The sequence below is a fragment of the Camelus dromedarius genome, chromosome 11 (assembly GCF_036321535.1).
Source record: "Camelus dromedarius isolate mCamDro1 chromosome 11, mCamDro1.pat, whole genome shotgun sequence".
Classification (NCBI taxonomy): Eukaryota; Metazoa; Chordata; class Mammalia; order Artiodactyla; family Camelidae; genus Camelus; species Camelus dromedarius.
In genome coordinates this window covers 10,862,037-10,873,961 of record NC_087446.1, presented here as the reverse complement: position 1 = coordinate 10,873,961, position 11,925 = coordinate 10,862,037, and the positions used below count along the sequence as shown (strand labels likewise).

General features: G+C 52.9%; 1 protein-coding gene across 1 annotated transcript; it reads left to right on the top strand.

Annotated features, from left to right (window-relative positions):
- The first annotated feature begins 3,015 nt into the window (after nucleotides 1-3,015).
- On the top strand, nucleotides 3,016-9,956 carry HMOX1 (heme oxygenase 1). The gene is made up of 5 exons (XM_010989919.3): nucleotides 3,016-3,175; nucleotides 4,302-4,422; nucleotides 6,692-7,183; nucleotides 8,237-8,336; nucleotides 9,300-9,956. The coding sequence occupies exons 1-5, from the start codon at nucleotides 3,153-3,155 to the stop codon at nucleotides 9,428-9,430; spliced, it is 867 nt and encodes a 288-aa protein (XP_010988221.2). The 5' UTR covers nucleotides 3,016-3,152; the 3' UTR covers nucleotides 9,431-9,956.
- The last annotated feature ends 1,969 nt before the right edge of the window (nucleotides 9,957-11,925 follow it).

Genomic DNA, 11,925 nt, shown 5'->3' with positions numbered 1-11,925 from the left:
TTGGCTAAGGCTGAGCCGCGGAGCATCTCCCGTCACAGTAAACTCTGCATCGCAGGAAAGTGGCGATTCCATCTTCCCAATTGGTTAAACCAAAATCTTTGGACTTATCGCGGACTCCTCTTCTCGCTCATGTCCTGCTTCCTATTCTTCTGAAATTCTTGTTGGTGCTGCCTTTAAAATAGGAATGTCTTAGGCCAATTCTCACCCGTCCTTTGAGGTCTGTAACCTTCAGTACCTCTGCAAAGTGTGATCACCCTATTCGATGGTAAAAGAACATACTCACAGGTTCCAGGGACTAGGCAAGGACACTTTTGTGGGGCCACCATTCTGCCCATCACAGACACACGCCCACCTCCTGGGTCTGGTGAGGATGAGGTGGGACCACACTTGGGAGCGTACTTGGCTCAGAGCTGGCCCCGGTGTTTCTTTCTGATTTACACCCATATTTGTCTTTGGTGTCCCTTGCCCCCTTTCTGGATCATTTCCCTGGGCCCAGACTTCCTTCATTAGGGTCCTGAGCGTGCATGCTCTATCCAGGTGGGCTTCTAGTCTCTTCAGCTTTGTACCTCCAGCGCTCGTACACAACTGGCCCGTTCCAGGTGCTCAAGCATTTGACTCTGAGAGGAAAGCCCAGAGAGAGGACGGTGGGTTCTCTGACGGCATGAAGCTTTAATGGTGGGGGATGGCAGAAAGATGGCCTGAAATGGGTGGGCAGGGCTGCATTCCTTCTGGAGTTCTAGGGGAGAGCCCGTTTCCTCGCTTTTTCTAGCTTGGGGGTGGGGTGCCTGCTTTCCTTGGCTCGTGGTCCTTACCTCCTTCTTCAAAGTTAGCAGCATAGCATCTTCCAGCCTCTCTCTCTCTCTGTGTCTTGTATCCCTTATCACATCACCTTCTGTGTCTGTAACCCTCCAGCTTCCCTCTCATAAGGACTCTTCTGATCACATTAGGCCCACGAGGATAATCCAGGATAACCTCCCCATCTCCGCATCCTTCCTCATCCCATTTGTAAAATCCTCTTTGCCATGTAACGTAACATACTCAGAGGTTCTGGGGATTAGGGTGCAAACATCCCTGGGGACCATTATTCCGCCTACCATAGAAGGAGAAAAAAAGCATACCATTCAAAACATTCTGGTTGCTTGAGGACAGGGAAGGGGAAGTCAGGGAGCTGAATCAGCAGGGGGAAGGGCCCCAAGCTCAACACTGGGACAAAGGAGACACCGGATCAGCTCTGACCTGGCCTCCTCTGCCCTAGGCTTGTGTGTCTAGGGGTGGAGTGCGGTTTCGGTGTCTGTTCTTGCCAAGTCGGGGGCTCCCAGGGAAGAAGTTGGAACGAGAAGTGAGCCTGGACTAGAGCCAGGAACTGGGGTCACTGAAGGCTCTGTGTCCTACGAGGCAAGTCATTCCCCTCTTGGGGTCCCTGTTCCCTCCCCCAAGTTAAGTACGATGGTGTCAGATCACATGAGGTTTACCTTCTGAGGTTTCTGGACTGGCTCTGGATCTGCTGATGGGGAAGCATTCAGACCCTCACACTCTTGTTGTTATTATGAGAATTAAATGAGTTAATATGTGTGTTTAGCGTAGCATCTGGCACACAGTAAGTGCTCAGTGAATATTAGCTATCAGTATTGTTACCACTGTTCATCGAAGCAGAAGGTGGATATATGGTTTATATCAAGAGCTAAACTTCTCAGCATAGCCCTTCTACCTGGGAGGCTCCGCAACCCCCAGGTCGCTGGATTGATCTGCTGACTGAAACTCAGGTTAATGACCCCAGAGGAGGATGGATCAATGGCCAGGGCCCTGACCTTGGGTTGGATGGACACACTGACCTCCTGGACCTGTCTGGTTTTTCCAGATTGTCTCCAAGCATCAGAGACTCCTATACGTGTACGGCTGGGGGGGAACGCCTTAGCCACTGTGTTCCCCCAGCTGGGGAATCCAGGCTGCACAAGCTGTCTTCAAGCCTGTGCTCACCTTCTATCAGAAGTGGGGCACTTGCTACCTTGTTTCTAAACAACATCCTTGTAACGAGCTAGAGTCACCTTTTTTGTTTTGTTTAATTTAGAATCCAGAATTGTGGCATTGGGAAGGGACTTTAGGAATCACCTAGTCCATTTATTTCGTCCTCTGGGCTTACCTAGGGACCTGCCTCCCTCAGCCCTAAATGATCAATCTCATGCAGAATTTATTCCTTAGTTGATCTGTTCCAGGCCCGGAGTGGGCACTGAGGATGTGATCAATCAGACCCGATGATGCCTGGAAGAGTGCCCTATGCAGGTAAGCTGGGAGGTAGCCTGTATAGCCAGCATCTCTGTCCAGTTGCTTAGCGAGGTACCAAGTGCTTAGCGAGCCTGCAGGAGGCAGGCGGAGACCTGGACTCACCCTGGGGTTTAGGTTCCAGTGTTTGTTTGACCTTGGGCTGGCCACTTTATTTCCCCCAGTCTCAGGTTCCCTCTCTGTAAAATAGTAGTGATCTACTCCACAGGGTAACTGTAGGGATGAGCCATGAAAACAGTACAGCCTCGAGCACTTAGTAGGTGCTCAAGAAAAAAACAAAACCAAGAACAATGGAAAAACAGGTGTGAGGGGGCAGGCTGCCTGCTAAGGGTCCTGGGAGGAGGTGACATTTAGGGAGCAGGTTCCCAGAGCAGGGAAGGAGGAGACGGCAGGGTCTAGGGGCGGGTGAGTGCTTGATGTTGTCCCCCAGCCTCCTGCTCTGAGAAGCCCTGCCCCCAGGTCTCTGGAACTTTTCAGATTCCTGGGGTGCTCAAGTCCCATGAATGGCTGGGAGGCTCTGGAAGGGGCAAAATCACACAGCTGCCCAGATTTCTAGAAGTGTGTGTGTGTGTGTGTCTGTGTGTCTGTGTTTTAACGTCCTATTCTAAATAGCTTTGTTTTCCAAGGATCATATGACCGCTCCTCCTCCACCCCCGCTGGCTATGGGCAGGCGGGGCGTAGGCCGGCGCGGGTGTTGCAACTTCGGGCCAGAAAGTGGAGATCAGCTGTCGGGCGGCGGCCACGTGACCCGCCCCGGGGATAAATGCACGGCGCGGTCGGGGCTCGGGACGTCGCCCTCCGACCCGCCTCCTCGCGCTCTATCCGAGCCATCGGAGCCAGCACCGCAGCCCGCACCGAGAGCCGCCGGACAGATGGAGCAACCGCAGCCCGACAGGCAAGCGCAAGGCGGCGGGGCAGCGTGGCGGCGGGGCGGGGGACCGGCCTCTCCCCGGCGGGGCAGCCCCTACCCTCTCGCCGAGCTCTTCAGACAGAATGGGGAAGCAGGAAGCGACCTCACTGAGCAGCTAGTCACTTGGGCTTTGGTCTCGGGAGGAGCTGGGTTCTAGTCTCGCCGGGTAGGGTAGTTGGAGGGATGAAAGGTGATTTACATGCCTGGTTCCCTGGCTGCGGGTGGGTGAGCGATGGGAGTGTTGCTATGGACTCCAACTTTGTTCTTGGCGTTGGACCTGTGAGTGTGGTTGGAGGATTCCTGCGGCTGCAGGAACCTGGGTGACAGTGCCTGGTTTTCTTACAAGAGCCCCCTCTTGGCCACATCCATCTCTCACTAGCTGTTGATTGCCTGGGCAGGACAGCAGCTGAGCCAGACATGACGGAGACTGCGGTGTCCCCACTTACAGACGAGGATGGCACAGTTGAGGGAGGCAGCAAGGCCAAGGGCTCCTGGCTAGCAGGTGTCAGAGCTGGGTTTTGAACCTTGATCTGTCCACCTCCAAATCTGGCTCCTTCCCTTTTCCTAAGGATTTGATCAGCATATACAGAATAGGAGATGATGCTTCTGGAAGGGGTGCAGGAGAGAAAGGAGAAATGACAATTCTGTGGCTTCTTCACTCAGACACTTTGGTGATGAGCATAACATGATAGGGGGTCATGAGATTTGAATCTGAAACCTCAACAAAGTTAATGAATTAAATCTTGGGCCTCAAATCAATCAAAGCAATTGCCACATTGAATCTGAGGGTTCACCCCGCCAACTGCTGCTTCTCCCTGGGTGGTGTTGCCTCCTCTCTTATATTGAGAAGAACTGGTACCAGGATTTCCCCGTTGGTTTTGGGGACCGTATTGCATAGTGTTTTATGTAATACAGTTAATTTGGGGTTGCATCTTAAGGCGCTTGGGACTGTGGCCTGTGCACTAGATGGAAGTCTGGATTTCTGCAGAGAAGCCTGATGAAAGCCAAAATCTCTTGAAGGCCTGCCGACAGGTGGGCGTACCCTCAGAGGCTCAGGAAGAACCCTGCTCAGAGCCATCCCCCTGTTCACCTTTCTCTTTTCCCTCTGTAGCATGCCCCAGGATTTGTCTGAGGCCCTGAAGGAGGCCACCCAGGAGGTGCACACCCAGGCAGAGAATGCCGAGTTCATGAAGAACTTTCAGAGGGGCCAGGTGACCCGAGAAGGCTTTAAGGTATGTGGCCAGGTGGCAGAGGGTGGCCAGTGGTGTAAGTGGGGATTGGGACCAGGGATGCTGAAGGACCAGATAGGCATGACATTGAGGCTCGGAGAGGGGAGGTGACTAACCCAAGGTCACACAGCATGTGACCTATGTGGTGTGACCTGCGTGGTATTGTGGAGGGGGTAGGGCAGTTGTACCATCAACTGACCACCTAGTCTGTGCCCAGCATTTTATTCCTTGATTTCTTTTTTCTTTCTTTATCTCTTTTTCTAAAATGGAGGTACTGGGTATTGAACTCAGGACCTCGTGCATGCTAAGCATGTGTTATACCACTGAGCGATATCCGCTCCCTCATATTTGATTCCTAATCTGTGCCTCAGCCTTGATAAGGAAGATGAGGCAGGGAAGGCTCAGAGAGGTTAAGTAACTAACAGAAGATCACACAGACAGTAAGGAAATGGGAAAGGCCAAAATCAAACCAAGACTGGCCTCATTTCAGAGCTTGTGCTTCTGACCTAGTTCTGGTTTGCCTCTGAAAGCAGAGGGGTGGCGGGGTGGGGTAGTATGGGTTCGAGCCACAGCGCATCCATTTCCTAATAGTAAGACTGTGGGCACCTTATCTGACTTCCCTCAGGTATCTTCTCCTTGTGAGATTTTCAACAGCAGAGTTTTCGTCAGGGCACAGATCTATGTGAGGCAGATTTTGTTATTTCCTGGCACAGTTGTGAAATTCATGCAGAGAGAAGGCAAGCACTTGACAGAGAACCAGAAAGGTGCTGGGTGTGAGGCTTGTTGGAGCTGAACTGTGGGGTGGGGAGCTGGATCCCACCATTCCTGCACCCCCTGCCTTTTGCTTTCTGGACACACTTCCAACACAAGGGGTGCTTCAGTGAAGGGAGATTAACACACAGTTCAAGGGCCTTGGGCTATGGCCTGTGGGTGCTGGGTTTAGCTCTTTCTCCCTCATCCTTCCCATGATGTCTCCGCAAAAAAGATGACCAACACCTGGTTGCTGTGATGTGGCTGGGGAGGTGGATGTTGGAGTATCCCATCCCCAGGCACTGTAGACTTTTTTTTTAATTATTAAATTTTTTTTCTTTTTTTGAGGGGGTAAGGGGAGGTCATTAGGTTTATTTATTTGTTTTAATGGAGGTACTGGGGATTGAACCTAGGACCTCATGCATGCCAAGCATGCACTCTACCCCTGAGCTATCCTTCCCCCTGCACCATGGACTTTGGATCCTGAATATCCACTGATGGTCCCAGTGCTCACTCAGATTATGCTGAGGGAGGTGGCATTTTTTTTTTTTTTAAATCACCACGGCTTCTGATTTGAGTGCTACGTGCCAGGCTGCATCCAGAGCTTTTAGCTGCATCAGCCTGCTCGACCCTCAACCCAGCCCCACTTGGGGTGTGGTCAGGTGATCTCTCTCGGCAGGGAAGGGAACAGAGGCCTGACTTGCACAGAGTCACTCCCAGACTTCAGCTCGCCCAGAGAGGGCCAGCGGCTTACCCGCAGTCACACAGTTGAGGACTAGCTCAGCCGAGTTAGAACCCGGTTGCTCACAGGTGAAAACACGAGCTATTTTCTACCAGGCTGTCCGGCTTTCTGCTCTGGTGAGAAATGGGGCTGCTGTGAAGGTGTGTAGCTCAGAAATAACCTGGGAACCTTAACCAGAACTCTTAAACTTTGTCCTCCTTCAAACTGAAACTAGAGAATTAATGTGTAATGGGAGTTCCCTGAGCCAAGGGGCACTGGGCCCGTCACCCAGCCCAGCTTCCAGCGGTGGTGGGGTTCTGAGCAGGCCTCCAGGAAGGAGGATCACGCCCTGCAGGTGGTCACCCAGAGATCAAAGGCCAGAGTAACACCCTCATTCAGGTCCTCCCTTGCTCCAGAGCCAGGAGGCCCCCTCGGAAAGCCTGGGCTTGCCTTCAGTTTCATTGTCTCCTGGCTGTGTGACCTCCGTGTCTCAGACCCTCTCTGAACCTTTTCTGTGAAATGAGAGGTAGCAACTCCTTTGTAGGATTTTTACCAGGATTAAGCGAGGCTGCGTGTTTTATCCAGCGTGAGGAAAGGGTTTTAGGCTCAGAAAGGGCTTGAGGAAATTTTTCTCCTGGGACACTCCCTCCGACTGCTGTGTGGAGAGGACTGGAGGGGCCAGCCAGAGGTGGGAGCCCAGCCTGGGGTGGGGACGTGGGTCTATGTTGAAGGCAGTAGTGTGAATGGGGTGGATGGGGTCTTATACATGGCAGCGGCCTGACCTGCTGGCTCTGGTTGCAGCTGGTGACGGCCTCCCTGTACCACATCTACGGGGCCCTGGAGGAGGAGATTGAACACAACAAGGAGAACCCGGTGTTTGCCCCGCTCTACTTCCCAGAGGAGCTGCACCGCAGGGCCGCCCTGGAACAGGACTTGGCCTTCTGGTATGGACCCCGCTGGCAGGAGAGCATCCCCTACACGCAGGCCACGAGGCTCTACGTGCGGCGACTCCACGAGGTGGGGCGCAGGGAGCCCGAGCTGCTGGTGGCCCACGCCTACACCCGCTACCTGGGCGACCTGTCCGGGGGCCAGGTCCTCAAGAAGATTGCCCAGAAGGCCCTGGACCTGCCCAGCTCCGGGGAGGGTCTGGCCTTCTTCACTTTCCCCAACATCGCCAGCGCCACCAAGTTCAAACAACTCTACCGTGCCCGCATGAACACCCTGGAGATGACCCCTGAGGTCAGGCAGAGGGTCCTGGAAGAGGCCAAGACCGCGTTTCTGCTCAACATTCAGGTGAGGGTCTGGCCACTCAGGTTGGCCACCACCTCTCCCAGCTAATCCTCCAGGGACATTTCTCTTAGAGCAAGGGAGGGGGCTGAGGGTCACGGTTAAGTGCAGGGGCCTGGGGTCGGGGGTCGGGGCAGGGTTCCAGCTCTCCCCCTTACTTGCTGGGTGATCTTGAGCACATCCCTCCATCGCTCAGGACTTCAGTTTCCCCATCTGTAAAATGGGGATACAGTGGGACCTACCTCCTAGAGTTTCTTGTGAGGGTTAAGTGAATTTGAATCGATAAAGGCCCGATAGCAAGGCCGGGCGCAGGGTCTGCCCCTCTAACCTTAGCTACTGTTACTGGGGCCACGAGCGCACTGGGACAACCCGGAGGCCCTATGGGGACTGGGTCTCCTGGCTTGTGCTCTCCTGTGGCTTATTCCCAGCCTGGGACCTCAGAAGAGACTGGAAAAATGCCCCTTCCTTGCATTTCCCTAAAAAACGACCACCGCGTAACCCACAAAACCTGGTCAGTCCTCCAGGAAAAATCTGTGTGTTTCAGCGAGGTGTTGCAGAAGGAACGGGAGGGTTGGAGCCAGAGCCCCATCGGAGGGCTGGCTCTTGCTGCCTGACCTCTGGGTTAGCCTCAGCCCAGGCACTTCATCTCTGGGAGCTGCAGTTTCCTCACCTGTAAACTCTGGCTAATGATTACCACGGAACACACTAAGGATAGATTTCACCAAGAGAAATGAGAGAAGGCAGCGGGCTGCAGCAGAGTGCATCCCTTAGGGGACCACTCATGAAACTGTGCTTTGCAGAGGGACACAGGATCAGGGCATGCGTGGTGACCAGGAACCTCAAATTCAGGATGGCTGTTAGGGGAGCATTTAGGGGAGAGCAGGCAGGCGGGTCAAAGGTACTTGGGACATCTCTTGTAAGCTGAGTGAAAGGTACTCGATGCTCAGTGTTTTTCCTGTGACTTTGTTATGTCCTAATGTTTCATAACCAAACCTCAGACCTTACCTTCAGCCGGCCTAGCACCACCGCTCACTGAGATGTGTGTCTTTGGTTTTGCAGCTGTTTGAGGAGTTGCAGGAGCTGCTGACCCGGGACGCCAAGGACCAGAGTCCCTCGCAAGCACCAGACCTTCACAGGCGGGCCGGCAGCAGGGTGCAAGGTGAGGGCCTCCTGGGAGCGGTGTTTCCTCTGGGCCCTGTTGGAGGGGCGTCAAGCCCAGCTGTCTGTCTCCAGCATCACTTGATTGTTCCCATCTTCTCATGTTTTAAATGAGAAACTGGATGCAGTTGGAGGGCATGGGGCCCACCCTCAGTGGATGACACTGGGCACACGTGAGACTCTCCAAGCCTCAGTTTCCCCAGTTCCAGAATCAGGAGGGTTGAGCTGGTTCTAGTTCATTGGCTGGAAAGAAAGACGTGCACACACAGGGCCCTTGGAAGTCATGGCAGATCCCTCCTCCCTCTTAATTTAGGTTCCATTTGGGGCCCTTTAATGGTTCCTGAGCAGAGACCCCCTGACGTGGGGCAGGGGATGATCCAGGACTGCTTCTAGCTATTACCCTGCTGGGAGAGGGTCTGGGAAACTCCCCAAAGCACCGATGTGTTCCACAAAATGCCCCCTCCCTGAGCCTGACACCCCCAAGGGCGGGAGTGTGTCTTTGGGAGTCTGGGGAGTGGAGAGCGGGGAGTTCAGCCGCTTGCTTGGCAGGTTACCTCAGGCCTTTGCTCCTGGTGCCACCTGAGCCCACCTGCCCTGTGACTTTCTCACTGTGCTGGGATGGTGGCCAGGCCTGATGGGATTGGCGACCTGATGGAGGTGAGGGGACTTCACCTGGATGCACCAGTTCTCAAAGGGTAGTCCCTTGGGTTCCCCTGGAGGGGACTTTCTCACAAAGTGGTTGAAAAGGGAAGAATGGACAGCTTGGAGAGATAGTAAGCTCCCCATCTTTGGAGGTATTCAGGCGTGGCTAGAGGGTGACTGCTCTGTGCTCTGGCAGCATCCTGGCCTTGAGTGGGAACTGTACTAGACACTGCTGAGCCCCCCCCCCCCCGCTTTGTTTTCCTGTGACATCAGAAGTGCCCACCCCTGTCCTGGTGTTGACACTGTCCCCTTTCTCTTTCAGGCTCTACACCCACGGAGACGTCCAGGGCCAAGCCCCAGCCCAGCATCCTCTCCCAGGTGCCGCTCATCCGATGGATCCTCACACTTAGCTTTCTGGTGGCAACGGTCGCTGTGGGGCTTTACGCCATGTGAACGCGAGCATGCTGGCTCCTGGGGGCCGTGAACTCTTCTGGAGAGGGGCGATCTCTTGGCTGCCTTCCTTACTTGGGCCTGGGAGGGGAAGGGTAGAGGCCGTTGCAGCCCCTGCCCTCTCCCTGCGTCCCTCTTCCTCTGGGAAAAAGGAGCCTGTGGCATCTTCCCCAACCAAAAGCATATCCAGCCAGTGACCTGAACTTCAGAGTGAGATGAGGGTCCTGCCCGGCCCCTCAGCACCCTCCCTACCCTCCGTTCCTGCAGCAGAGCCCAGAAGATGTAGCCAGAGGTGGCAGCTCCAAATGCCTCGGATCTGCGGTCTCCTTGTTGACATGCTGTGACCACTTTCCCCGTGGGCCATGGCGATTTTTATATAAATGTGCAGAGATGTTTTGTCTTGTGTTTCCGTCGTTTGTGTTGGAGCCACGTTTTGTCCCCAGCTCAGCCTGGACTGTGGTATTTTGTTGTGTTCTGTTCTGTTTTTATAGCAGGGTTGGGGTGGGTTGTTGGGGGTGGGGGTTGGGGTGGGTTGTTGGGGGTTGGGGAGGGAGGCGTCTAACAGCACTGTGGCCTTGGTCTCTAACTTTTCTGTGAAATAATAAACTACATTGCATGATAGTAACTTGAAGTGTTTTTCTTGGATTCTATTCCCCTTGGAGAACTGACCTTTTCCTCACTTGTTTCCTGAAAGCCTGGTGGGGAGGAGGGGTGAAGGTGTGAGTGGCAGGAGCTATTTTAGGATGTTGTGCTCTGTTCTGAGAATGTGGGGGGGTGAGCTTTAAGAAGTTGGTGGGCGAATCTTGGTGGTGAACCCTGCTTGATGCAAGAGAGCTTCACTGAAGACAGGATTCCCTGAAGTGAGCAGATTCTGAGGTGAAATTTATGTGTCCTGTATAGTAAGTCTTAGGGATTAGAGTGAGATTCCCTGGTTCAAATCCCTACAACTCCACTTTGTAGCTCTGCCTTTGAGGTTAGTCATGAACCTCTCCAGGGCTCAGCTGTATCACCTTTAACATGAATACAGGCTCACCAGCCTGCCTTGAGAAAAAGCAAATGAGATGTATGTAAAATGCCAACATTGTACAATGCTGACTCCTATTACAAATCAAGGGAGATCAGTGTTTTGTTAATTTTGCAGTGATTCTCGTGCTGTGTGAGTGACCTCACCTGTGTCATCTCAGTTCCTCTTCAGAGAGAAGCTGTGAGGAGTGCTACCACTCTCTTGAGGGTCAGAAAGGATTTCAACCAGGTCTGGCCAGCACTAAACTAAGATGTTCCCACTGCCTGATGTCCTGAAAGCCACTGAAATAGTGAAAATGCACTCTCCCAATCTCGAGAGTGAAAGCCCCTTGCTGATGTTGTTATTTGGGAGGGAAGGGGGACAAGGCATTTCCTTATACGACCAATACGTGAGGACTCTGTCCCTAGTCCTGACTTTGTCACTAAGTCTGGAAACTTGGTCAAGTCACTTCTAGTCTCCTTGTGTTCACAGGCCAAAAACAATACATCCCGCTGGAAGGAGGGTCAAGAAGCATCCAAACACCAGTCTGTGGATGGTGGCATCAAAATACCCAGTATCCTGGGACCCACCTCAGGAGATTCTGATTCTGGAGACCTGGGGAAGGGCTCTGGAATCACTGCTTATAAAAGTTTACTGGGCGATTCCAAAGTGCAACCAGGTCCAGAAGCCATTGTTTATGTATGCCAAGGGTAGGCATTCAAAGAGCGGCTAGAGCTCTTCTGACCCTGGGACCAGGTTCCAGTTTTCTGTGACAAGGGCATCAATACTCATTGTTTGTAGCCACAAAGAAAGGAAGGGGGTGGGGGCAGTTAAGAGACCGAGAGAAACCATCCTGAATTCTACTAACAGGAAAATGGCTAAAGAATTTGTATTCCATTCACACTGTGGAAAATTAAGGAGCTGTTAAAAAGAATGAGTTAAAACTATGTCTCCACTCAGAGGGACTTCCACGAAGTATTAAGGAGAAAAGCCAGTTTCAGATTCATTTGATGTAATTTCAACACCCTGTAAAAAGATATATCAAATATGCCTCGTAAATATGTGCAAATATAGCACACGGAATAAAAAGTTCGTGTTGCGAGTGAGACTTGGAAAGAAGGGAGCGAGAGTATGCAGTCCAAGCTTGAGAATCTGTCTAGTTTGGCAGATTTCCCCATTTTTCAAGCCAGGCGGGGGGAATCTGGTCGTGAATTTTCGCAAATTTTAAGCATTGCTCAATGATGAAAGCTCTTCCGCAATTAAAAAAAAAAAAAAAAACCTCACCGTTTTGGGTTTGAGAAAACATCCCTTGAGCCCCAGGTTTGAGTTTCGTCCTGGAGACGTTAAGGTGACCCGAGGTGGCATTTCTGACCTGCAACTTCTGGAAGCATGTTCTCCGTGAGAGCGGGGAGCGCAGGTGGGCCGCGCCCCCTCCAGCCGCTAGGGGGCAGCAGGCTCACACCCAGCAAGGGTGTACTTCTCACGGACCTACAGC